At 37.6% G+C, this 25,001-nt stretch overlaps 1 protein-coding gene across 1 annotated transcript in view; it reads right to left on the bottom strand.

Annotated features, from left to right (window-relative positions):
- Positions 1-17,842, bottom strand: part of ABCC2 (ATP binding cassette subfamily C member 2) — a 111,554-nt gene extending 93,712 nt beyond the window's left edge. The window contains exons 1-2 of the mRNA XM_077125723.1: positions 17,674-17,842; positions 11,303-11,476 (exon numbers count right to left, since the gene is read on the bottom strand). Of these exons, the coding sequence (XP_076981838.1) occupies positions 11,303-11,476; positions 17,674-17,706 (207 nt within the window). The 5' untranslated portion in view covers positions 17,707-17,842. The remainder of the gene's footprint in view (positions 1-11,302; positions 11,477-17,673) is intronic.
- Positions 17,843-25,001: the final 7,159 nt, after the last annotated feature.

Here is a 25,001-nt window from a genome sequence, read left to right as displayed (position 1 = left end):
TTGTTCATTGCTTGTGTATAGAAATGCTACTAATTTTGGGGTGTTGATCTTGTACCTTGCTACTTGCTGACTCCATTTATCAGCTCTAGGAACTTTATTGTGTATTTTCAGGATTTTTTGTAATATAGGATCAAGTCATCTGCAAATAGGGGAAGTTTTACTTCTTCCTTTACAATTTGGATGCCAATCATTTCTTTTTCTTCTCTAATTGTTCTGGCAAGAATTTCCAGCATAATACTGAATAACAGTGGTGACAGTGGACATCCTTGTCTTGTTCCTATCTTAGAGGGAAAGCTTCCAGTCTTTCAGCATTAAATAGGATGTCAGCTGTTGTCTTTTCATATGTGCCCTTTATCATGTTGAGGAAGTTTCCTTCTGTTTCTAGTTTTCTAAGTGTTTTTTTTTTCATGATAGGTTGCTGTTTTATAAATATAAGAATGTACTTCCTTGAACTAGAATGAGTGTATGCCACTATTACAAGGTGTTAACAATAGGGTGGTATATGGAAAAATAATACCTAATGTAAACTATGAACTATAGTTAACAGTAATATTATAATATACTTCCATCAGTTGTAACAAAGGTGCCAGAACAACGCTATGTGTCAATAATAGGAAGATTATAAAGGGTATGGGTTTTTTCTTTTTGGAGCAATGAAAATGTTGTAAAATTGATTGTGGAGATGAATGCACAACTCTGTGATTATACTGAGAGCTATTGATTGTACCCGTTGGATGGATTGAACACTATATGACTAAAATAGCAATTAATAAATACTAAAATAAATTAATTCTAAAAAGGGATACTGTTTTTTGACAAATATCTTTTTTGCATCAATTGAAATGATCATTTTTTTCCTTTGTTCCATTAATATTGTGTATTTCATTAATTGATTTTCTTATGTTGAACCATCCTCAAACACCAGGAATAAATCCCACTTTTCATGGTGTATAGTTTTTTTAATGTGCTGTTGGATTCAGCTTGCTAGTATTGTGTTGAGGATGTTTGCCTCTTTGTCCATAAATAAGATGTTGGTTGTAGTTTTCCTTCCTTGTACTATCTTAATCTAGCTTAGTTATGAGGGTGGTGTTTGCCTCATAGAATGAATTAGGCAGAATTTCCTCCTCTTCAATTTTTTTTGGAAGGGTTTGAGCAGCACTGGAATTAATTCTTCTTGGAATGTTTGGTACAATTCCCCTGTGCAAAGCTGTATGGTCCTGGGCTTTTCTTTATTGGGAGATTTTTTGATTACTGATTCAATCACTTTACTAGTAATTGGTTTGTTGAGATCTTCTGTTTCTTCTTGAATAAATGTAGGTAGTTTGTTTCTAAGAATTTGTCCACATCATCTAAGTTATCTAATTTATTAGCACACAGTCATTCATAATATTCTTTTACGATATTTTTATTTCAGTAGTCAGTAGCAATGTGCTCCTTTCCATTTTTTTGTTGTTATTTGTATCCTCTCCCTTTTTTCTTTGTCAGTCTTACTATAAATATTTATGATTGTTATGTCTTCTTGTTTAATTGTTCCTTTTATTAGTATATAGTGCCCTTCTTTGTCTCTTTTAACTGTTTTACATTTGAAGTCTAACTTGTTGGATATTAGTATAGCCACTCCTGCTCTTTTCTGGTTGTTATTTGCATGAAATATCTTTTCCCAACCTTTCACTTTCAACCTATGTTTATCTTTGGGTCTAAGATGTGTTTCCTGTAGACAGCATATAGAAGGATCCTGTTTTTTAATCCATTCTGCCAGTCTATGTCTTTTGATTGGGGAATTCAGTCCATTAACATTTAGTGTTATTACTGTTTGGATAATATTTTTCTCTACCATTTTTCCTTTTGTATTATATATATCATATCTGACTTTCCTTTTTTCTACACTCCTCTCCATACCTCTCTCTTCTGTCTTTTTGTTTCTGACTCTAGTGCTCCCTTTAGTATTTCTTGCAGAGCTGGTCTCTTGGTCACAAATTCTCTCAGTGACTTTTTGTCTGAGAATGTTTTAATTTCTCCCTCATTTTTGAAGGACAATTTTGCTGGATATAGGAGTCTTGGTTGGCAGTTTTTCTCTTTTAGTAATTTGAATATATCATCCCACTGTCTTCTAGCCTCCATGGTTTCTGTTGAGAAATCTACACATAGTCTTATTGGGTTTCCCTTGTATGTGATGGATTGTTTTTCTCTTGCTGCTTTCAAGATCCTCTCTTTCTCTTTGACCTCTGACATTCTAACTAGTAAGTGTCTTGGAGAATGCCTATTTGGGTCTAATCTCTTTGGGGTGCGCTGCACTTCTCGGATCTGTAATTTTAGGTCTTTCATAAGAGTTGGGAAATTTTCAGTGATAATTTCTTCCATTAGTTTTTCTCCTCCTTTTCCCTTCTCTTCTCCTTCTGGGACACCCACAACACGTATATTTGTGTGCTTCATATTATCCTTGAGTTCCTTGATACCCTGTTCAAATTTTTCCATTCTTTTCCCGATAGTTTCTGTTTCTTTTTGGAATTCAGATGTTCCATCCTCCAAATCACTAATTCTATCTTCTGTCTCTTTGAATCTATCATTGTAGGTATCCATTGTTTTTTCCATCTTTTCTACTTTGTCCTTCACTTCCATAAGTTCTGTGATTTGTTTTTTCAGTTTTTCTATTTCTTCTTTATGTTCAGCCCATGTCTTCTTCATGTCCTCCCTCAATTTATCGATTTCGTTTTTGAAGAGGTTTTCCATTTCTGTTCGTATATTCAGCATTAGTTGTCTCAGCTCCTGTATCTCATTTGAACTATTGGTTTGTTCCTTTGACTGGGCCATGTTTTCAATTATTTGAGCATGATCCGTTATCTTCTGTTGGCGTCTGCACATTTAGACAGATTTCCCTGGGTATTGGATCCAAAAGTTTGGAAGATTTTTCTGTGAAATCTCTGGGTTCTGTTTTTCTTATCTTGCCCAGTAGGTGGCGCTCGTGGCACACGTTTGTCTGCGGGTCCCACCAGTAAAAGGTGCTGTGGGTCCTTTAACTTTGGAAAACTCTCACCATCCAGGAGGTTCGCTAGCCGAAGCGGCTTGGAAGAGTACCAGCCAGCCCGGGGTCCGAATGCGGGGAGGGTCGCTGGCCGCCGCAGCCCGGGAAAGCACCCGTTCGAATTTCCTAGTCGGCCCGGGGCACCAAGCATGGCGGGAGGGCGCCAGCCACAGCGGCCCGCCTGGAAGAGTGCACCATTCCCGGGGAGTCACGGGTTTAGAAGGGACCCCCCCCGTCACCATTCTCCGCGGCCTGGGGATTTCCAATCCAATTCTCTCAGTTGGTCCGTGGGGCCGCACGTGGTGTGGGCACCAGCCGCCGTGGTTTGAGGGGACCGCCTGTCCAATTCTCCCAGCCGGCCCGGGAAGGGGGAAGGGAGTGACTCCGGCCACTTGCCGCCCCGCCCGGTGAAGCCCGCGCCCCTTGGCGATCTCACCAGAGCAGGTTCTCTCAGCCAGCCAGCCGTTCCAGGATGGGGTACGCTGTCTTTTTTATCTCTGTCGTGGCTTTGGGAGCTGTTCTGTATCGTTTCTACTCCCCTAGTAGCTGTTCTGGAGGAGAAACTAAGATCCGTGCATCTTACTAAGCCGCCATCTTCTCCAGAAGTCTCTGTCAGTCTTACTATAGCTTTGTCAATTTTATTGATATTTTAAGGACCAATTTTTGGTTTTGTTGATTCTATTTTTTTCTCTATTTCATTGATTTCTGCTCTAATCTTTAAAGTTACTTCCTTCTGCTTGCTTTGGGCCTAGTTTTCTCTTCTTTTTCTACTTCTTCTGGTTTGTAGGCTAGGTTTCTGATTTGAAGTTTTTCTTCTTTTTCAATGTAAGCATTTATAGCTATAAATTTCCCTCCCAGCACTGCCTTCACTGCATCCCATAAGTTTTAGTATATTGCGTTTTCATTTTCAAATTCACCTCAAGATATTTCCTAATTTTGATTTTTATTTCCTATGTAATCCATCGATTGTTTAAGAACATGTTGTTTAATTCCCACATATTTGTGAATTTTCCATTTCTCCCTCTGTTATTGATTTCTAGTTTCATTCCATTATGGTCAGAAAATACACATGATATGACTTAGATATTTTTTAATTTATTGAGAATTGCTTTGTGACCCAACTTGTGTCTTTTCCTGGAGAATGATCCATGTGCATTTGAGAAGAATGTGTTCTATTTTTGTTGGGTGCAGAGTTTTATATATGTCTGTTAGGTCTAGTTGGTTTAGAGTATCATTCAAGTTTTCTATTTCCTTATTGATCTTCTGATCAGATGTTCTATCCAACTTTTAGAGTTGTATGTTAAAATCTCCTACTATGTAAAACTGTCCATTTCTTCCTTCAAATCTATCAGTATTTGCTTCATATATTTTTGCATTCTGCTGCTAAGTGAGTATATATTTATAATTGCTACACCTTCCTGTTGGATTGTCCCCTTTATCAGTATATTATGACCATCTTTGACCCTCATAACAGTTCTTGACTTAAAGTCTATTTTTTCTGGGATTAGTCTGTCCACTCCAGCTCTCTTTTTGTTACTACTTGCATGGTGTCATGGTGAGGTTCATGTGTCAATTTGGCCAGGCAGTGGTGCCCAGTTGCCTGCTTGGACAAGTACTGGCCTGGCCTATCTGTTTCTATGAGGACATTTTATGGACTTAAATCATGTCTACATTGGCAGCATCCACAGTTGATTTGCAATCAGTAAGGGGAGTGTCTTCTGCAAAGAGTGATGCTTAATCTAATCACTGGAAGGCTTTTAAGGCGGACTCAGAAGAGACAATCATGCTTCCTGCATCCAGTCAGCCTCTCCTGAGAGTTCACTGAGGACCTTCATCAAAGCTGCCAGCTTGTAGCCTGCCCTACAGACCTTGGACTGTACATCCTCATGGTTACATGAGACACTTTTATAAATTTTGTATTTACAGATATCTCCTGCTGATTCTGTTTCTCTAGAGAACCCTAGCCAGTACACATGGTGTGCTGGTTTGAAAAGATGTATGTCCCCTAGAAAAGCCACATTTTAATCAAAATCCCATTTCATAAAGGTTGAATAATCCCTATTCAATACTGTATGTTTGAAACTGCAATCAAATCATCTCCCTGGATGATATGATTTAGTCAAGAGTGGTTAAACTGGATTAGGTGATGACATATCTCCACCCATTTGGGTGGGTCTTAATAAGTTTCTGGAGTCCTATAAAAGAGGAAACATTTTGGAGAATGAAGGAGATTCAGAGAGCAGAGAATGCTGCAGCACCATGAAGCAGAGAATCCACCAGCCATCACTTTGGAGATGAAGAAGGAAAATGCCTCCCAGGGAGCTTCATGAAACAGGAAGCCAAGAGAGAAAGCTAGCAGATGATGCCATGTTCACCATGTGCCCTTCCAGCTAAGAGAGAAACCATGACTGTGTTCACCATTTGCCTTCTCACTTGAGAGAGAAACCCTGAACTTCATTGGCCTTCTTGAACCAAGGTATCTTTCCCTGGATGCCTTTGATTGGACATTTCTATAGACTTGTTGTAATTGGGACATTTTCTTGGCCTTAGAACTGTAACCTAGTAACTTATTAAATTCCCATTTTTAAAAGCCATTCTGTTTCTCGTGTATCGCATTCTGGCAGCTAGTTAACTAGAACATATGGTATATATTTTTTGATCCTATAATCCTCAGCCTCTTTGTATCTTTGAATTTAAAGTAAGTCTCTTGCTGACAGCATATAGCTTGATCATGCTTTTTAACCCATTCTGCCATCTCTGACTTTTGACTGAAGAGTTTAACCCATTTACATTAAAAGTCACTACTGATAATACAGGACTTTCTTTTGTCATTTTTCTAAGACTTTATAGGTCCCATATCTTTTTGTCCCTCACATCTGTTAATGCCCACTTTTATATTTATTTGCTTTTGTGTGTTGTACCATATTGAATGCCTTCTCATTTCTATCTGAATATATTTTTCATCTATTTTCCTTGTGGCTACCATGGGGTTAAATTTTTTCTTTTTATACATGGGCAGGCACCGGGAATTGAACCCGGGTCCTCTAGCATTCCAGGCAAGCGTTCTTGCCTGCTGAGCCACCGTGGCCCACCCGTTAAATTTTTTTAAATATATATATTTTAAAAAAATTTATTGTAAACTACAAATATTCTTGACATACAAATATTCTTGACATGGTTACAATCAATGGCTCACAGTATCATCACATAGTTGTGTATTCATCACCACGATCATTTCTTTGAACATTTGCATCTCTCCAGCAAAAGAAAATTAAAAAAAAACTCATGCATGCCATATTACTTACCCTTCCCTCTCATTGACCACTAGTATTTCAATCTACTCAATTTATTTTAACCTTTGTTCTCCCTATTATTTGTTTATTTTTTATCCATATTTTTTACCCATCTGTCCACACCACAGATAAAAGGAGCATCAGACACAAGGTTTTCACAATCACACAGTCACATTGCAAAAGCTATATCATTGTACTATCATCTTCAAGAAATATGGCCACTGGAACACATCTCTACAGTTTCAGGTACTTCCCTCAGGGTTAAAATTTAACATTCTATGTTTTGTGTTTTGTTTTTCATTTTTATTTTTATATGTATTTTTTTTTGGAGTAATGAAAATGTTCAAAATTTATTGCGGTGATGAATGCATAGCTATACGATGATATTGTGAACCACTGATTGCACATTTTGGATGATTATACGGTATGTGAATATATCTCAACAAAATTACATTAAAAATTTAACATCCTAAATACATAATATCTTATTTGGTTTGATACCAACTTAACTTCAATAGTATGCACATATACTTTTCCTATGCCCCTTTATTCCCTCACCATTTTTTGTACTTATTACCACTCATATCTTTGTACATTGTATATTCAAAAACATAGATTTATCATTACTTTTTATGTATTTGCATTTCAGCACCTATAGGAAGTAAGAAATGGAGTTACATACCAAACAGTATAATACAATAATACAGGCATTTATCATTACATAAATGGTTACCTTTACCACATGTGTTTATTTCTTTATGCTGACTGGAACCACTATCTAGTATCTCCCCCTTCAAATCTGAAGATCTCCCTTTAGCATTGCTCATAGGGCAGATCTAGTGGTGAAGAACTCCTTCAGCTTTTGTTTATCTGGGGATGTCTTAACCTCTCCATTTTTTTTTAAAAGTGTCACTGGATATAAAATTCTTAGCTGGCAGTGTTTTTCTTTCACCACGTACAGTATTTCACCCACTGCTTTTTTGCCTCCCTGGCTTTTTATGAGAAATTGGGACTTAATCTAATTGGAAGTCCCTTGTATATAACAGGTTTCTTTTCTCCTGCAGTTTTCAGAACTCTTTCCTTGTGCTTTGCATTTGACAGTTTGATTAATATGACAGGGCATATTTTTCTTCAATTTTATCCTTTTCAGTGTTCCATGGACTTATTGAATATGCATATTCATGTCTTTTGCTAAGTTTGGGAGGTTTTCTGTCATTATTTCATTGAATATTCCTTCTGCCCCTTTCAGTCTTTCTTCTCCTTCTGGGGCTCCCATAATGCATATATATTGGTGGACTTGATGGTATCCCAGAGGTGTCTTACGCTATTTTCACTTTTAATATTTCTTTTTGCTTCTCAGACTGACTTATTTTAACTGTCTTGTCTTCAAGTTCATAGATTCTTCTGCCAGCTCCAATCTGATGTTGAAACCCTTCTGGGAATTTTCATTTCAGTTATTGTGGTCTTCAGCTCCAGTAGTTTTGTTTAATTCCTTTTAAAAATTTCTATCTCTTTACTTAAATTCTCTTTTTGTTTATTCTTTATTTTCCTGATATCCCTTAGTTCTTTCTCTGTATTTTCCTTCATCATCTTCAGCATTTTAAAGATTTTTTTTAAGACTTTGTTTGTTAGCTCCACATTCTCATCTTCTTTGTTGGTGCTTTCTGCATTTTTTCATCTTCTGCATTTGGATGGTCCGTCATTTCCTCGTTGTTCATCTCGGTCTCTTGTTGTATACTATATACTTTAGTATTTTAAATATTAACTCTGGTTTTATTCCTTGAGGTGTCTGTTTCTTGGCTTTGTAAACATCTGGCATGACAGAGGTTTTCTTGAGTTTCAGTCCCTCTGTCAGGAAGGTCTGTCCAAGGAGAATTCAGTGTGTAAGGTTTTCCCTGTCTTTCCAGACCTATGTCTTGTCCTGGGCTTTTTCTTGCTAGCTGTTTTGAAACTCCTCTGTGGAAGTTTTCTTGTCCCCTCTGTTTCCAGAAGACAGACTTCCTTCTCCTGGGTGACAGGCCTTTGTACCATACCATCCACTTGTATAGTTTTTTTACACTCTTTTTCTTGTCTCAGCTGCTTTTACCTGGAGGGAAAATTCTGGGAGGAAGAGCATCCTAGAGATTTTCCCAAGTCGGTCTTTCTCAGCCAAAACATGGCCAGAAAGCCACGAGTTGAGTGTAAACTGCCTCCAAAATGCCCTGGGGAGGGGACTAGGAAGGGTGCCAAGATCTTCTCCAAAGGCTCCCCAAAGCTGAGATTTCCTGACCTGCAACCCCTCAGCTAACTTTACCCTGCAGCCCTGAGAAAGCACCAAGTCTAAATCTCCACTGCCTCCACTCCTTTCTGGGGTAGAATGAAACAATAGCTGCTCTCACAGTCATCCAAATTTGCTAATCAAAAGCCAAGATCAGTGATCAGCCATGTCCACCATGTTCTTGGGGAAGAGGATTTTTACATCCCTTTCTGTCACTAGTGTGCTAGCCAAGAACTGGACCCCATGTCCAGTGGTAGACCAGACTGGTCTACCATGAGAGTGGGGGATGGTACGAGGATCCACTATGCAAAGAGAGCCATTTACTCTTCTTTTCTGTAATTTATCAGCCTCTTCCTCCCACTCTTCTCTAGATGCTATACAATGTTCTTCTGGCCCCTGGGGCTTCACAATAGTTGTTTAGATAGTTTCTGCCTGTTTAATAGTTGTTTTGGTGGAAGTTCTGAGTCCTAGTTCATTACTCCTCCATCTTCCTTGGAAGCAGCATTCCCCCCACTCCATTTCCTTCATTTTAAAATTCAATTCATACAATTACCTCCTGGTGTTGGGTTCTTCAATAAGGATGTCCTTTAAATAAACAAACAAACCTGTGGAGTCACTTGCTAGCACAGTCAAACCAATTGAGTAAGTCCAGAAGAGGCCAACATTGCACTTATGATTAAACAACAATGGCAATAATGACAATTTAAGGGAAACAGAGAGGAAAAAATAATTGAAATATTTCAAAGATGTATAGAAAAGGAAGCCATGAAACAAAACCAAGGTGAACAGTTAAAAGAGAGAAGGTTCTTATAGCAGAAGTAGGGTTATGCTTTATAGGATTATACCTTCAACTGTTACAGATTATGGAACCAATTATTTTGAAAATCTTAAGGAGAAGCTAATCAGTGCCTATCACCCTCAAGGTATAGGACAAAAAGTAAAATATACATTTTAAATGGAACTTCTGACACTAGGAGTAAGCGTTAGTGGATTACTTGCTACAGAAAAATAAAAGCTAATATATTGCTTTTTTTTTCTGCTCTATGGAGATTTATATTTATAAAAGTTAAAACAAAAAACAAAATTGGTATATCCATACAATGGAATATTATCTGGCCATACAGAGAAATGAAGTATCAATGCATACTCAATCTGGAAGAATCTTGATAACATTATGCTAGGTGAAAGTAGACAATCATGAAAGACTATATAATCTATGATTCTGTTCATATGAGATGTACAGAATATAAAAAATCTATAGAGATAGAAAGATCAGTGGTTGCATAGAGCCTTAGAGGATGGGAGTGGGTGTGTAGGAGGGTGACAGCTAAAGGGTATAGGGTTTCTTCTTAAGGTGATGAAAATGTTTTAAAATTGACTGTGGTGGTGCCTGCACATATCCAGGAATATACCAAAAGGCCATTGGATTGTACATTTTAAATGACTGGATTACATTGTATATGAATTACATAACAATTTAAAAAGTTAATGAATAGCTTTATTAGGATGCAATAGTGGTTTGCTCATTAACCAGCCTCTTCTTGTAGGCTCTAGAAACTATCTAACTTGACTGACTCAGGTTCTGACTCATCCCCAATGACACTGAAACATATTCAATGTTTAGGAAAAGTTGAACATATTCTTGACTCAATCTCCAGTCCTAAGATACACTTAACACAAACAGTCAACAAATACTGAGTGCCTGATCAGTACCAGGCCCTAAGTATTCAGGGATATATGGCAGACTGTGACACTGCCCCTAGTTCTCAGCAACTGTTCTTTTCCTATCCAAAGTTCAAGAAAACCACCACAAGTCTCCACCTCAGAGCACCCCTGTGAATCCCACTTTCTCTGGCCAAGCACTTTCCTCTCTTTTTGGTTCCATGTAACTTGAGGTCATCAGTATTTGTTGGTCATAGAACACAGAAACCTAATTTGGTGTTCTAAAACCTGCTTAAAGATCAGAACAGGTAGAAAAATCCTAGTGGAAGGAAGCAGACTGTGGACTTCTGTGGTAGTTTTACAGACTGGAATGAAGATATTTCAGTTCACAAACCACCCCCACCTCCTGAGTTAATTAGGGCAGCTAGCTGAGGAACTCCTTCCCTCATTTCTCCTGGGCACATTGCTGCAGCCACCCCTTCTCCTTTCCATTCTTTTCCTACTTGGTCATGTTACTGAACACTTGGTCTTCCTCCTTCCACCGTGAAGGATCTTCCACACACATGAAAGACTTTGGGAAAATAAAAACGCTATCTGAGATCTAAACTTTGGTTCATGAGCAATGGTTGAAATGCCCAAATGTTGCAGAGAACACTTTATTTGGTTCCTTTTTACTCCATGGTTGGTGCCAACTGAATTACAATCTCCTGATTTGTTAGAACAATTTAAGAGCAGGCGATCTAGCGTTCTCTTTTCAAATATTGAAAATTGTGGTAATATTTTGACTGGTGGATTACCTATTATTGGTGTTTATGGAGCTCAATATCCATAAAATTTGAGTCACTCCTCTAATGCACACATCAAAATCACTTTAACCAAGAAATAAGGCAAGAGACCAATGAGGCATGGGATGGGCAAAGAGAGGGACACTCAGATCATTGCTCTACCCAAGTGAGCAGCAACTGGGAAAGTCAGTTAAAGACATGGAAGAGGGCCCTTTAATGGTCAAGAAAATGTTTCTATTGTGCACCAAGGATTTGGAGTTAGAAAATAGTGAGTTTACTGTACCTGCTTGGCAAGGTAGAGTTTGGTTATGGAAGATGTGTTGGTCCTCGATTTATATGCATGGAGAAACTGCCAAGGCGCCAGGAGCCAAAGGAAGCCCAGAGGAATCCACACCAGAACAGTTTGCTCAAAACAAAGTGGCAGATCAGCCTCCGGGCTATCTAAGAATGAGGAATTCTGTGGAATCAAAAATGAATATTGGATGCATGCATTTTTGAAGACAGGACCACCCCCCCCAGCACATCCCACAAGCTTACAAAGCAAACCATTTTAACTCCATCTGTATACATAAGCAACCCTTCTCTTTAACTACCTGTATTATCCTATTCACTACCTATTGATGCAAATTAATGACATTTAGTGAATTCTGTGGCCAACCCAGCCTTTAAAAACCTATCTTCTTGTGATCCTAAAACTGGACTCTGAATTTCTCTGTCAGCTATTCTGAGTCAACATTCCCACTGCATTTGCCAAGTTGTAAGAATAGAGGGACTATTCCTTAGTTCAAAGGAGAGAATAGTTCTTTGGGATAAAAAAATGCTTATTTTCATTCCATTCTTTAGCATTGATTGAACTCACTGGCAGATGTTCAACGCAGGGATCAGATAGGCAGAATGCTTCATCTTACTAAGAGATTTAGCCTCCTAGATTCCATAGGGTTCTTATCGGAACCCCTGGTTTGCATTGCTGGGAGTAGCAAAAGCACTGTGAGAGGGAAGGCTTACTCCCAGCAAGTTTTGTACCATTCTTTGTGTTCTGCAATAACTAAAGTGTCTTATAGGGTGAGGATAGGGAGCAGGAGGCCCCAGTTCCTTATATAGTATCTGAGTCATGTGAGGGTAGATTTTCTTTTCCAATAAATACTTTTAAATTGTTTCATACAGCAGTTTTCACAGACTCTTGAAAAAAGGTTGAGGTACCCTGACCAAGATACTCTGTCAGATAATTCTCAGAACTCTCCAGAGATGGTCTGGTGAGATACTGGGGCCAGTTTTGCCTCACATTCCTGTAGTAATCATGTCCTGGTTTTGAGGGCCTCAGTGGCCCAGGTCCTTTCTAAGACAGAAAGTGCTGCTAACTCATTCCTGTTCCTATCATCTTTGCCCTCAGAAAAGAGAAGAACTTTGGGGAACTTTTTAAATCTCCTTTTCATAGTAGAAATTGACATAGTCTGCTTAAGAATCAAAGGAGCCTCTTTGCAAGTTCTCTAATCATTCACTAGTTCTAGTCCCAAACTCATAGAACCAGTCCTGATCTGCCCAGCTGTAATTAGCAAAACCTCTACTTCCAGGATGACAACAACCACCACCTTAACAAGAGAAAGACCGTATACTGAGTGCTTGCCCTGTGTTACATTGTTCTAAGCACCTGACTTGTATTGACTCATTTAATCATCACTACAACCCAGAGAGGTAGATACTATAATTGTCTCCATTTTACAGATGAGGGAATTTAAGGATAAGATGGCTAAATATTTTGATTAAAGTCATAGAACCATAGTATCAATTTTTCTTCTAAAATGCTCCAGATAATAACATTTTGGGATATTGTGCAACAATTTGCACTTACTTTTTCACTTAATACTTACAATAAACTACTTGTATTCTCAGAAAGATTTCATATATGGAAAATTTTGTTTATATTCATTTTGCCCAAGATGCTCCCTCCTCTTTTCACATTTGTGTTGGATGTCTCCTGCACTATACATTCCTTAGAGTCAGGGACTGAATATAATTTTCCTTTATATCCAAAGCCCCTACCATGATTGTCACACAGATATACTCAGAAGTGTATTGAAATATGGAGCACAAAAAGAGAGTCTACTGCCTTACCCACTAAAACACATCAATTAAAAAAAAACAAACACCAATCTTTGAAGAACAACAACAACAAAAAAAAACATCAAGTTAACCTGGGAGCTTTAATCAGAGGCTTTCCAAAATGTCTAATCAAGAGATCACACCCTGGAAGAAAAGGTAACGTCTACATTCTTAGGTTGGATTGTATGATGTGTGAATAAAACTGTTCAAAAATGAACAGAGGGCAGTGCAATGGTGGCTCAGTGGCAGAATTCTCGCCTCCCATGCCGGAGTTCTATTCCTGGTGCCTGCCCTTGCAAAAAAAAAAAAAAGAGCAGAGAGAAATAAGTGCTAGAGAAAATGTGGATAAAGATATGTACCTGTTCACTGTCAGTAGGGAAACTGAGAGATGCATCCCCAAGGGCAGTGTGGTGGTTCCAAAGGAGGCTAGGGGTGGGGTTGCCATAAGATCCTGAAACCCCATTGCTCAGTATATACCTGGAGGAACTGAGTGTGGGGACACAAATGGGCATTACAGTATTTGAAATCCACAGTGGATGGAGGCAGCCTAAGGATACAATGACTGAGGAATGGAAGCAGGAACTATGGTGTATGCATACAATGGAATACTGAGTGGCAGCAAGAAGAAATGAAGTGAGATATGCAACTAAATGAATGAAACTTAAGGACTGTATGTTGAACAAAATGTCAGTAACAAAAAACAAATATTATCATGCCTCACTCATATGGACTAACTACAATAAAAAACTCAATAAATGAAGTCAAGAGCATGGCTTATCAGGTTGGGCCTATTGTAAGGGTTCCTAGATTTTAAGCCCTTATAGCAGTCACATATATTCACGAAGTATAACTGTTATTTCTAAATTCTGAGATACTGAGCTGTTTGTTTATAACCTGGTCTTTCTCAGAAACTTCAGGTATTTATATGACACCTGAGACTCAGAGTTAGAGCTCTGAAGCTATGAAAGTTAGCAGTACCCCACATAGGAACTGTTTAAGAAGGAAAAGTGATCAGACTTCAAGTAGAGGCATGAATGAAGCTTATCTGGATAGGACTAAGGTAAATCAGAGTACAGAGTAAAGGATGCTATCAACCATATTTTAAAACTTTAACTTCTGTGTGAGACCAAAGGGAGAGATGTTTATTTGGTGCAAAACTTATATTTTGGGTAGTGCATTTCCTAATTAAACTTGTATGGTCGGTTTAGTTGAATACCATAAGCATATGGAATCTTGAATAGAGTGTGAGACTTTGTTGGTTTGTCCAGGTTAGTCAGATGCCCTGATATATCCCAGAGTAATTTGGGCAGTGAATGAAGAAGTATTTTCAAGGTCCCCTTGGGGCACTTGGGAGAAAGGAGGAAATATTCAACTTCTCCATTTGGAAAATTTCTGATATTCTCACAAGCAGTGGAGACAAACAAATCAATAGGTTGAGACTTCAATCTTGGGGTTTGCCCCTAAGAAACCTATTCCTGAAAAGAGAGGCTAAGCCTCCTTAAAAAGGCCTAAGAGTCACTCTTAGTGAATCTCTTTTGTTGCTCAGATGTGGGCCCTCTCTCTCTAAGCAGACAGGTTTGAAAGGTTTGAAAGGATTTATGAACCCTAGAAAAGTCATGTTTTAACTCTAATCAATCTTGTTGGAGCAACCGTTTCTCTTAATCCCGATTCAGTACTATAGAAGAAAACTTGATTGGGTTATCTCCATGGAGATGTGACTCAATCAATTGTGAGTATTAAACTTGATCAGATGGAGGTGTGACTCTATCCATTCAGGTGGGTCTTGATTAGCTTACTGGAATTCTATAAAAGAGGAAACATTTTGGAGAAAACTGGAGATTCTGAGAGAGCAGAGAAGGATGACAGAATGATAAGAGCCAGGAGGAGAACCCACACAGCCAGAGACCTTTGGAGATGAAGAAGAAAAACACCCCTGGGGGAGCCTCATGAAACAAGAAACCAAAAGAGAAAGCTAGCAGACATTGCCATGTGCCCTTCCAACTGAGAGAGAAACCCTGAATGTAATCACCCTTCTTGCACCAAGGTATCTTTACCTGGATGCCTTAGACTAGACATTTCTATAGACTTTCTTTAATTGGTCTAAGAACTGTAAACTTGCAACTTATTAAATTCCCCTTTTGAAAAGCCATTCTGTTTCTGGTATATTGTATCATTTCTCTCTTCTCTCTTTTGGTCAAGATGACTTTCTCATCCCCATGAGGCTGGGATGAGCTGGGACCCAGCATCATAGGAATGAGAAAGACTTCTTGACCAAAAGAGAGAAGAGAAATGAGACAGAATAAAGTTTCAGTGGCTGAGAGATTTCAAATAGACTTGAGAGGTTATCCTGGAGGTTATTTTTATGCATTACATAGATATCCCTTTTTAGTTTGTGGTGTATTGAAGTGGCTGGAGTGAAGTACCTGAAACAGTTGAGCTGTGTTCCAGTAGCTATGTTTCTTGGTGATTGTATAATGATATAGCTTTCATAATATGACTGTGTGGTTGTGAATACCTTGTGTCTGATATTCCTTTTATCTAGGGTATGAACAGATGAGTAAAAAAAAATATGGATAAAAAAATAATAGGGAGGATAAAGGTTAAAATTAATTGGGTAGATGGAAACACTACTGGTCAATGAGAGGGAGAAGTAATGGGTATGGTATGTATGAGTTTTTTCTTTTTCCTTTTTAATTTCTTCTTCTGGAGTGATGCAGATGTTCTAAAAAAATTATTGTGGTGATGAATATGCAACTATGTGGTAGTATTGTGAGCCACTGATTGTACACCATTTATGGATTGTTTATATGGTAAAATTTATCAATAAAAATACTTTTTTAAATAAAAGAGCTCACAGCCTGAAGATGGAGAGCTACAGTAAGTAGGTTTACACTGGGAAGAGAATGGTAAGTTACCATTTGGCAAGCTTCTCTCAAATGTCAAATGTCTTACAGACACACTCACCAAATAGTAGATATGTGAAAGCTCCTCCATTCCTTTTAAGCCCCATCCCATAGTCCTGTATCTACCCCCTCACATTCGTTGCTTAACTAGGTATTCCAAAATGAAATCTATTTTACTGAGATATTATGATCATTTATTGAATTCTTTACCTCAATCTTACCTCTACACCAATGTTTTCAGACTTTAACATATCAGAATAACTGGAGGGCTTATTAAACACAGATGGGGTGGGGCACTCCAGAGTTTCTGGTTGAGTAAGACTGAGTTAAGACCTCAGAATTTGCATTTCTAACAAGTTCCTAGATGATGCTGATGTTGCCAGTCTGGGGGCCACACAGAGAACCACCAAGGAACACTCACTTTCTACACCATTTTTAAAGTTGATGTCTTTTCTTCTACCCTTAACTTCACCCCCTTCATCTTTTCTGGGATCTGATTCTATTACTTAATTCATCCTGACAGAATCTTTATTCTCTTCTTCTTCACTTGGGTTTCCTCCACTCAAAAACATACACAGAATCTCCTACCCTACTAGAACCTTAATTTCACCTACTTTCCCTTCCTTAACCTGAGATTCAATTCCTCTCTGTATTCATTGCTAAACATCAATATAGTTATTTCCATTAACTCCTTTCTTCCCATCCCACTTTCCAATTTACTTTCATCCAGAATTATTGAAACTGTTTTTATAAATAAATAATTCTCAACTCTGCACATTGAAATCATAAAGGGTCTTTTAAAAAAAAACCCATTGCTGGAACCCATCCCTAATGATTTAAATTGAAATTTTTGCTTTGGACTCTAAAATAATGGTTATCAAACTTTGGAATTCAGAAGCATCTCCTAGGATATTTAAATTATTTTAACAAACACATCAGGTCATTCTGATGCTAGGAATTTGCAGATCACACTTTGTGAGAAAGTTTTAAGTCATTACTTTTTTGAGAATCATTAAGTCTAAGTGATTTTTCCATACTATATTCCACTAAATCTTTGGTACAGTTGATCACCCTTTCTGTCTTGAAATTCTCTGCTCTTTATGACTCTATGATGTTATACCATTCTGATATACCTTCTAAATGCCTACCTCTCTTTCACTGGTGCCTCTTCTTTTTCATTGCTTCTAAAGACATTATTGCCCAATTCTAATGAATCAAAAATTATCTCCCGTGCTCATAATGCCCAATTTTACATCCCCAGCCTCAATTTCTAGTCTATATCAAACAGTGCCAGCTAGATAGTTCCTCTAGTTTCAACATCAGCATCTCACAAGACTCAGTCATGTATCCTCTCCTCTTTTTTCTACTTCAACTAACACATGCCTTCTCCTAACATTGATAAAATGGGAAGTCTTGCTTATGAGAAGGAATTTTACAGCTAGCTAGTCCAAGAAAAGAATCTGGGGTGAAATGAACATATGATAGAGAATCAATAGCTTAGTTGTCCCAGATGGTATACCCTCTAGAGAAACTGGTATTCTTTAAAAGTCAGAATTTAACACAACTGCACCTCCAATGCATCTGATTCTTACTGGTGCTCAATCTATGAGCCTGACAAGAGACAATAGTAAGGATAAATATAATTTCTTACCCAAAAAGTAGAGTTGCAGAAGTCTTCCAGCATGATTCCTGGAGTGTATCTGGAATGAAGACACTTCTATAACTGGGTTGTTTCTTATTGATTCTTTTCCTCAGAGAAGGTCGGAGGTGAATGGCAACGTGTTTATCTCTTGTTCTGATATTCTGGTATTCTGACGCTCCAACTAAAGGCAGATCTCCTGACCTTTCATCCCAACAATTTAATCATTAGCCTTGCCTGAAAACATATTTATATTATTCCAGTGGATTAACATGTGACAGAAGAGCCCCAGGAACAGATAGACTAGCCAGTTTCCAAGGTACCAGAAGCTGCTATAGGCCAGACATATAGAAAAGGAATTGCTAAAGCATATGCAGAGTTGACTGATAAATGAGGAATAGAGGAGGCTTCCATTTTCATGAGGACAAACAAAGAAAAGTATAGATGGAGAGGTGGTTTTACTTCTGTTTTAAAGATCTTAGAGTTTATAGAAATGTGCAATGTCCCACTCTTCTGGATTCTAAATTAAGAAAATGGAACCTAAAACATGGTGAAAAATAGTGTTGACTTTGTTTGAAAAAGTCAGATTATAAAATAGTATATGCAGTGTGAATCCAAATATGTAACTTATGCAACAAAAGGTTAACCTTAGCAATCTTTAGATGGTGGGATAGTGAGTGATTTTTTTTTTTTTGTATGCTTCATGGTGGGGTCACATTTCATTATTTTTCCATGTACGTATCCCATTATTGGAGCAACATTTGTTGAATTTTCATTTGTTTTTTGTTTGTTTTGCTTGTTTATTTTGTTTTGGGGGAAGTGCGTGGACCGGGAATCGAACCCAGGTCTCCTGCATGGCAGATGAGAATTCTCCCACTGAACTACCCTTGCATCCCCCCAATAGTGAGTAATTTATATTTTCCTTGTCCTTGTCTGTATTTTCTGATTTTTCCATAATTATTAGATATTACTTGTGTAACAATATTTTGAAAACAAAATTTTAAAATTTTATTTTTATTTATGTATAAAATTTTATTTTAAAATTAGGGCATCCTAAAATGTGGCAACAATCTAAGTGTCCACCAACAGATAACTGGATAAACAAAATAATATGATGGAATTTATTCAGCCATCTTCATTCTAAAAAGAATGAAGTTCTGATATGCTACATCATGAATGAACTTGAAAATATTATGCTACATTACATAAGTCAGATACAAAAGGACAAATATCATATGATTCTACTTTTATGAAATATCTAGAATAAGCAAATTCATATATACAGAAAATAGATTACCAAGCACCAGGAGGATGAGGAATTATTGCTTAATGGGTATAGAGTTCCTGTTTGGGATAATGAAAAAGTTTTGGAAAGAGGTGGTATTGATGGCATCACAACGTTGTGAATATAATTAAAATCACTGAAATTTACACTTATGATGGTTAAAATGGGAAATTTTGTATTACCACAATTGAAAGTTTTTACACATTAAAAATTAGAGCATCCTAAATTAACAGCAGCCAGACATGTTTGTCAAATACCATCATTTGGCATATCATAAGGAACCATTTTGGTTATTGTGATGGTTAGGTTCATGTGTCACCTTGGCAGGGTGATGGTGCCCAGTTGTTTGATGTTTTGTTTGCTAGCTGCTGGAATGCAACACACCAGAAACGGATTGACTTTTAATAAAAGGGGATTTGTTTTGTTAGTTCTTCAGAGGAAAGGCAGCTAACTTTCAACTGAGGTTCTTTCTTACGTGGGAAGGCACAGGCTGATCTCTGCTGGCCTTCTCTCCAGTCCTCTGGGTTCCAACAACTTTCCCCAGGGTGATTCCTTTCTGCATCTCCAAAGGCCTGGACTGAGCTGCGAGTGCTGAGTTGAGGTATGCTGAGCTGCTTGGGCTGTGCTACATTGCACTCTCTCATTTAAGCACCAGCCAATTAAATCAAACATCATTCATTGCAGTAGGCACACCTCCTAGCCGACTACAGATGTAATGAGCAACCGATGAGGTTCATGTACCATTGGCTTATGTCCACAGCAACAGAACAAGGTGCCTTCACCTGGCCAAGCTGACAACTGAATCTAACTACTACATCTGGTCAAGCAAGCACTGGACTAATCACTACTGCAAGGACATTTTGTGGCTGGTTTAATAAACCAGTCTTCTGGTTTATTGAATCATCAGTCATTTGATTCCATCTGTGGCTGATTACATCTACAGTCAACTAAGGGGATATCTTTCACAATGAGAAAATCTAATCAGTTGGACTTAATCCAATAAATTGAGAACTTTTAAGGGAGAAGAGAGAACTTTCACTTTTTTTTTCTTCAGCTAGCCAGCCTCTCCTGGAAAGTTCACTGAAGACCTTCATTGTAGTTTCCAGCTAGGGGCCTGTCCTGCAGAATTTGGACTTGTGCATCCCCACTGTTGGTTAAGACACTTTTATAACATCTCATATTTACAGATATCTCCTGTTGGTTCTGTTTCTCTAGAGAATCCATAACTAATACAGCCATTAACATAGCTCTGAAGTTCTGTGGCACAACTTATCTAAAAAGTCTCACCTAAATGACCCAGAATATATCAATTTGTTAATAGCATCATTAAAGCAACCACCTCCCCTCCCCCAAAAAAATTTTTGTGAGGAACTCATGGGGTACCAGAATATACAGGAAGAAATATGTTTAACTTCTAAACTTACCTAAGCACAATACTTTTTTTTTCATGACTCTACTAATAATATTAAATAGAACAATACCTGTTTGGGAAACACTAAATTAGAGTCTAGAAAGACAAAGTGTAAAAAATGTTAAGATGGATCAAGGACAGAGCTTGAATAATTTTGGAAAATGCTAGTGTCATGGTCAGGTTCATGTGTCAACTTGGCCAGGTGGTGGTACCTGGTTGTCTGGTCAGGCAAATACTGGCCTGTCTGTTGCTATGAGGATATTTCATGGACTTAAATCATGACCACGTTGGCAGCATCCACAGCTGATGACATCTGTAATCCACTAAGGGGAGTTCTTAATCTAATTGCTGGAAGGCTTTTAAGGTGGATTCAGAAGAGACAATCACTCTTCCTGCTTCAGCCAGCCAGCCCCTCCTGAGAGTTTGTTGAGAACCTTCACTGGAGCCACCAGCTCATGGCCTGCCCTACAGATCTTGGATTCTTGCATCCCCATGGTTGCCCAGCCAGCCTCTCCTGAGAGTTTGTTGAGCACCTTCATTGGAGCTGCCAGCTCACAGCCTACCCTACAGACATTGTACTCTACATCCTCACAGTTACATAAGATACTTTTATAAATTTTATATTTACGGTTATCTCCTGCTGATTCTCTTTCTCTGGAGAATCTTAGCTAATATACTAGGTGATAGAGGAATAATTTTATGACTTAATCCCAAAAGTCATTCTTAGAGAAAAGATCACCCTAATACACACTCAATTCAGTGCCATATTAAAAAGATGGAATGGGAGTGTCTATGGAAGCAAGACATTAATTTTCAGTTTTTATCTTTATTGAGATGGTAAAGATCCCAAAACTGATATCAGAAATTCAACTTTGGGTCCAAGATGGGTGAGTATGTCTGTGCCGGGGAAGAGGTGGGGAAAGGGATGGCAAGGTAGCCTCTCCTACCATTTTTCAAATTGTTTTCTTGATTCAGCATTGCCCATTCCCTGCATCTTTTAACTGTTTTCTGGAGTTTTGAGGAAGGTGGTTTTGCCAGTTTTTGCTAATTGTTCAAAGATTGTGTAGTGGAATGGAATCCTGAAGCATCTTACACCACCATGTTGGTTGACCAGAAGAGTCCAATATTGTTTTGGCTATTCAGGGTCCTTATAACTCCATATAAATTTGAAGATCAGCTTTTCCATTGCTGCAGAAAAGACCATTAGAATTTTAATAGAGATTGCACTTCATCTGAAGTTCATAAAGTTTAAGTTTTTCCATCTTAAAATATTGTCTTCCAATCCATGAACATAGGACATCTTTCCATTTAATTAGATATTCTTTTACTTCTCTCAGCAATGTTTTTATAGTTCTTAGTGAACAAGTCTTTTTTCCCTTGGTTAAATTTATTCCTCAGTATATTATCCTTTAGGATGGTATTGTAAATGGAATTATTTTTTAATTTCCTCTGTAGTACATTGAGTACATCGCTGGTGTCTAGAAACACAACTGGTCTTCTGTGTAGATCTTGTAACCTGTGATTTTGCTCAATTGGTTTATGAGCCATAATAGTGTTTTTCGGGGGATGTGTATTTCTATGGAATTTTATAGATAGTCATGTCATTCACATATTGTGCTGGTTTGAAAGAATTATGTGCCCTGGAAAAGCCATGTTTTAATCCTGATCCAGTCTTGTGGAGGCAGCTTCTTTTAATCTCTATTCAGCACTGTACGCTAGAAACTTGATTAGTTTATCTTCACAGAGATGTGATTTGCCCAATTGTGGATATTAACCTTCGATTAGAGGGAGATGTGATTCGACTCATTCCAGATGGGTTTTTTTTTTATATTTTTTTACATGGGCAGGCACCAGGAATCGAACCCAGGTCCTCTGGCATGGCAGGTGAACATTCTTGCCTGCTGGGCCACCATGGCCTGCCCTCCAGGTCAGTCTTGATTAGTTTACTGGAATCCTTTAAAACAGGAAGGATTTTGAAAAAGTCTTGAGATTCTGAGGGAGCAGAGCTGTGAGAGAGTCACAAGAACCACAGAGCATACAGCCAGAGATCTTTGGAGATGAAGAAGGAAATCTCCCCAGGGAGCTTCATGAAACAGGAAGCCAGGAGAGAAAGCTAACAGATGTTGCCATGTTTGCCATGTGCTTTTCTGGTTGAGAGAGAAACCCTGAACTTCATTGGCCTTTCTTGAGTGACAGCAACCTCTTGTTGGTGCCTTAATTTGGACATTTTTATAGACTTACATTAATTGGGACATTTTCATGGCCTTAGAACTCTAAACTTGCAACTTATTAAATTCCCCCTTATAAAAGCTGTTCTGTTTCTGGTATATTGCATTCTAGTAACTAGTAAGCTAGAACACATATAGCGATATTTTCACTTCTTTCTTTCCAGTTTAGTTCTTTTTGTTTTATTGTATGTATGTGTGTATGTATGTGTGCATTTGCCTAATTACACTGACTAGGACTTCCAGTGCAATGTTGAATATCAGTGGTGAAAGCAGGCTTCCTTGTCTTGTTTGTGATCTTATGGGAAAAACTTTTAATTTTTCATCATTGAGTATACTGTTAGCTGGTGGGTTTTTTGTAAATGGTTACTATCATGTTAAGGATTTCCCTTGTGTTTCCGGTATGCAAGTGTTTTTATCATGAAAGGGTGTTGAATTTTGTTAAATGCTTTTTCAGCCCCTATTGAGCTGTTATTGTGGTTTTTTTTTCCTTTGTTCAATTAATGTGCTGTGTTGCACTGATTGGTCTTCTTTTATTGAACCACCTGAGCATTCCTGGGATAAATACCACTTGGTCTTAGCTTATAATTCTATTAATGAATTATTAAGTTTGGTTTGCTAGTATTTTGTTGAGAATATTCATAAGGGATATTGATCTGAAGTTTTCTTTACTTGTTCTTTGTCTAGCTTTGGTATCGGGGTAATTATAGCATCACAGAATGTGAAGTGAAGTGATCCCTCCTCTTTCATTTGTGGAAAAGTTTGAGGAAGATTGTTGATAGCCCTTTTTTAAATGTTTGGCAGAATTCACCAGTGAAGCCATCTGGTTCTGGACTTTCCTCTGTTGGTTTTTAGTTTTTTCCCACAAAGACCAACTGTCTCAGTATCTATAAGTATCTATCTACCTATCTACCTATCTAATCTATCTAAGCAATCTAAACATTTACATATATATGTAAATATATATATATATATATACAATTTCTTTTTAAAAAGTACAAAACATGTTTTGGGATAAATACAAGATATAAAATGCAAAAGAAAACACACATACACACACAAAACCCACAGAAAATATAACTCCCAGAGAACTATAAATGGAAGGGATGGAAGAGGAAGGACCTTTGCTGCACTTTAATAAAGCAGAACTACCAATAGTATAGTTATTGAAAACCTGGAATAAACCCATGTGGCTCAGTGCTTAATCTAATGGCCAATTGCAATATGCAGAATGCAGCACTGGTAAATTGGTAGTTGAGGTTGAGCATCCCAACTCTAATTACCAGGAATTTTGGCAGTAGCATCCAGAACTGGAAATGCCAACCTTTAGACAGTAAAGAATTAAGTCAACTGATTTTTTTTTTAACCTATCAAGAGCCAGAGAAATACTTAATATTCTTAGTTGTGTTTCTGAAGCATTTAATAAGTTACACATTTTGTAAACTTTTACAATAATCCAATCCTTTCATAGCTTTTTATCTCCTTGTGGTCTTTAAAAAGCAGCCTTGCAAATTTGCCCAAGACAACCATCTCCCATTTTTTCCCTTTATAACATCTTCTTTCTCTATTTCTCAAAAATAGAATGAAGGAAATCTGCATTCCTTCCTGGACTCCTGGCCTAAGTTTTTCATCCACCACTGGAAAAGGAGCTATTTACAAGGCTGCTTTAAGGTTTGGCATGGTCTGGAAAAGGCCTCAATGAGACACACTGGCCTGCAGTTGTGTCTCAAATGTGCATTTGCTGACTTAGGGCAGGCATACTGGGGATAGTGCTAAGCCGTGAAAACTCATAGAGTTTTTGAGAACTGCAATCATCTACAATTTATGTAGTGAATTCTAAAAATTTAAAACACTAAAGAAGGCATTATCATTTCTGTAATTCATTAATGGATTCAAATCTGTAACATGTAAAATGGTTTATATGAATTCAGGAACTTCCCCTGTTACTAAGAACTCTGTTCTAAAGAAACAATTCAAAAATAAAAATTCTATCCCCCAGAAAACTCAAAACATTTCCACTAAATACTGATACAAACATGTAACAAAGAGTATAAAAAGCTATTTATTTAAATATATACAAATGCTAAAGACAAAATGAAAACAAAAAATAAAAAATAAACAAGAAAAACATAAAAACAAAAAGAAAAAAGAAAAAAATAAATATATACAAATGCTTTTAAATTCAAATGGTGTTTTAATTATACCAATGATATATGCAATGAGGAGGAGAGGTACATTGAAAGAGAATATATTGCAACAGCCTGTACAGTACTGTTAACTCTATTATACTACAAATTTTCTGTAACAAAATGTCTTTTTTCAATTCCAGTGTGGACAGGGATTCTCCTTATGGAACATTTGTGTCTATTTCTAGCTGAACTCATTCTTTCGGATTTAATGAAGGTCATGCCCCATGTGT

This window comes from Tamandua tetradactyla, chromosome 13 (assembly GCF_023851605.1).
Source record: "Tamandua tetradactyla isolate mTamTet1 chromosome 13, mTamTet1.pri, whole genome shotgun sequence".
Lineage (NCBI taxonomy): Eukaryota > Metazoa > Chordata > Mammalia > Pilosa > Myrmecophagidae > Tamandua > Tamandua tetradactyla.
The sequence above is the reverse complement of the archived record's forward strand: the minus strand, read 5'-3'. Positions and strand labels throughout refer to the sequence as shown.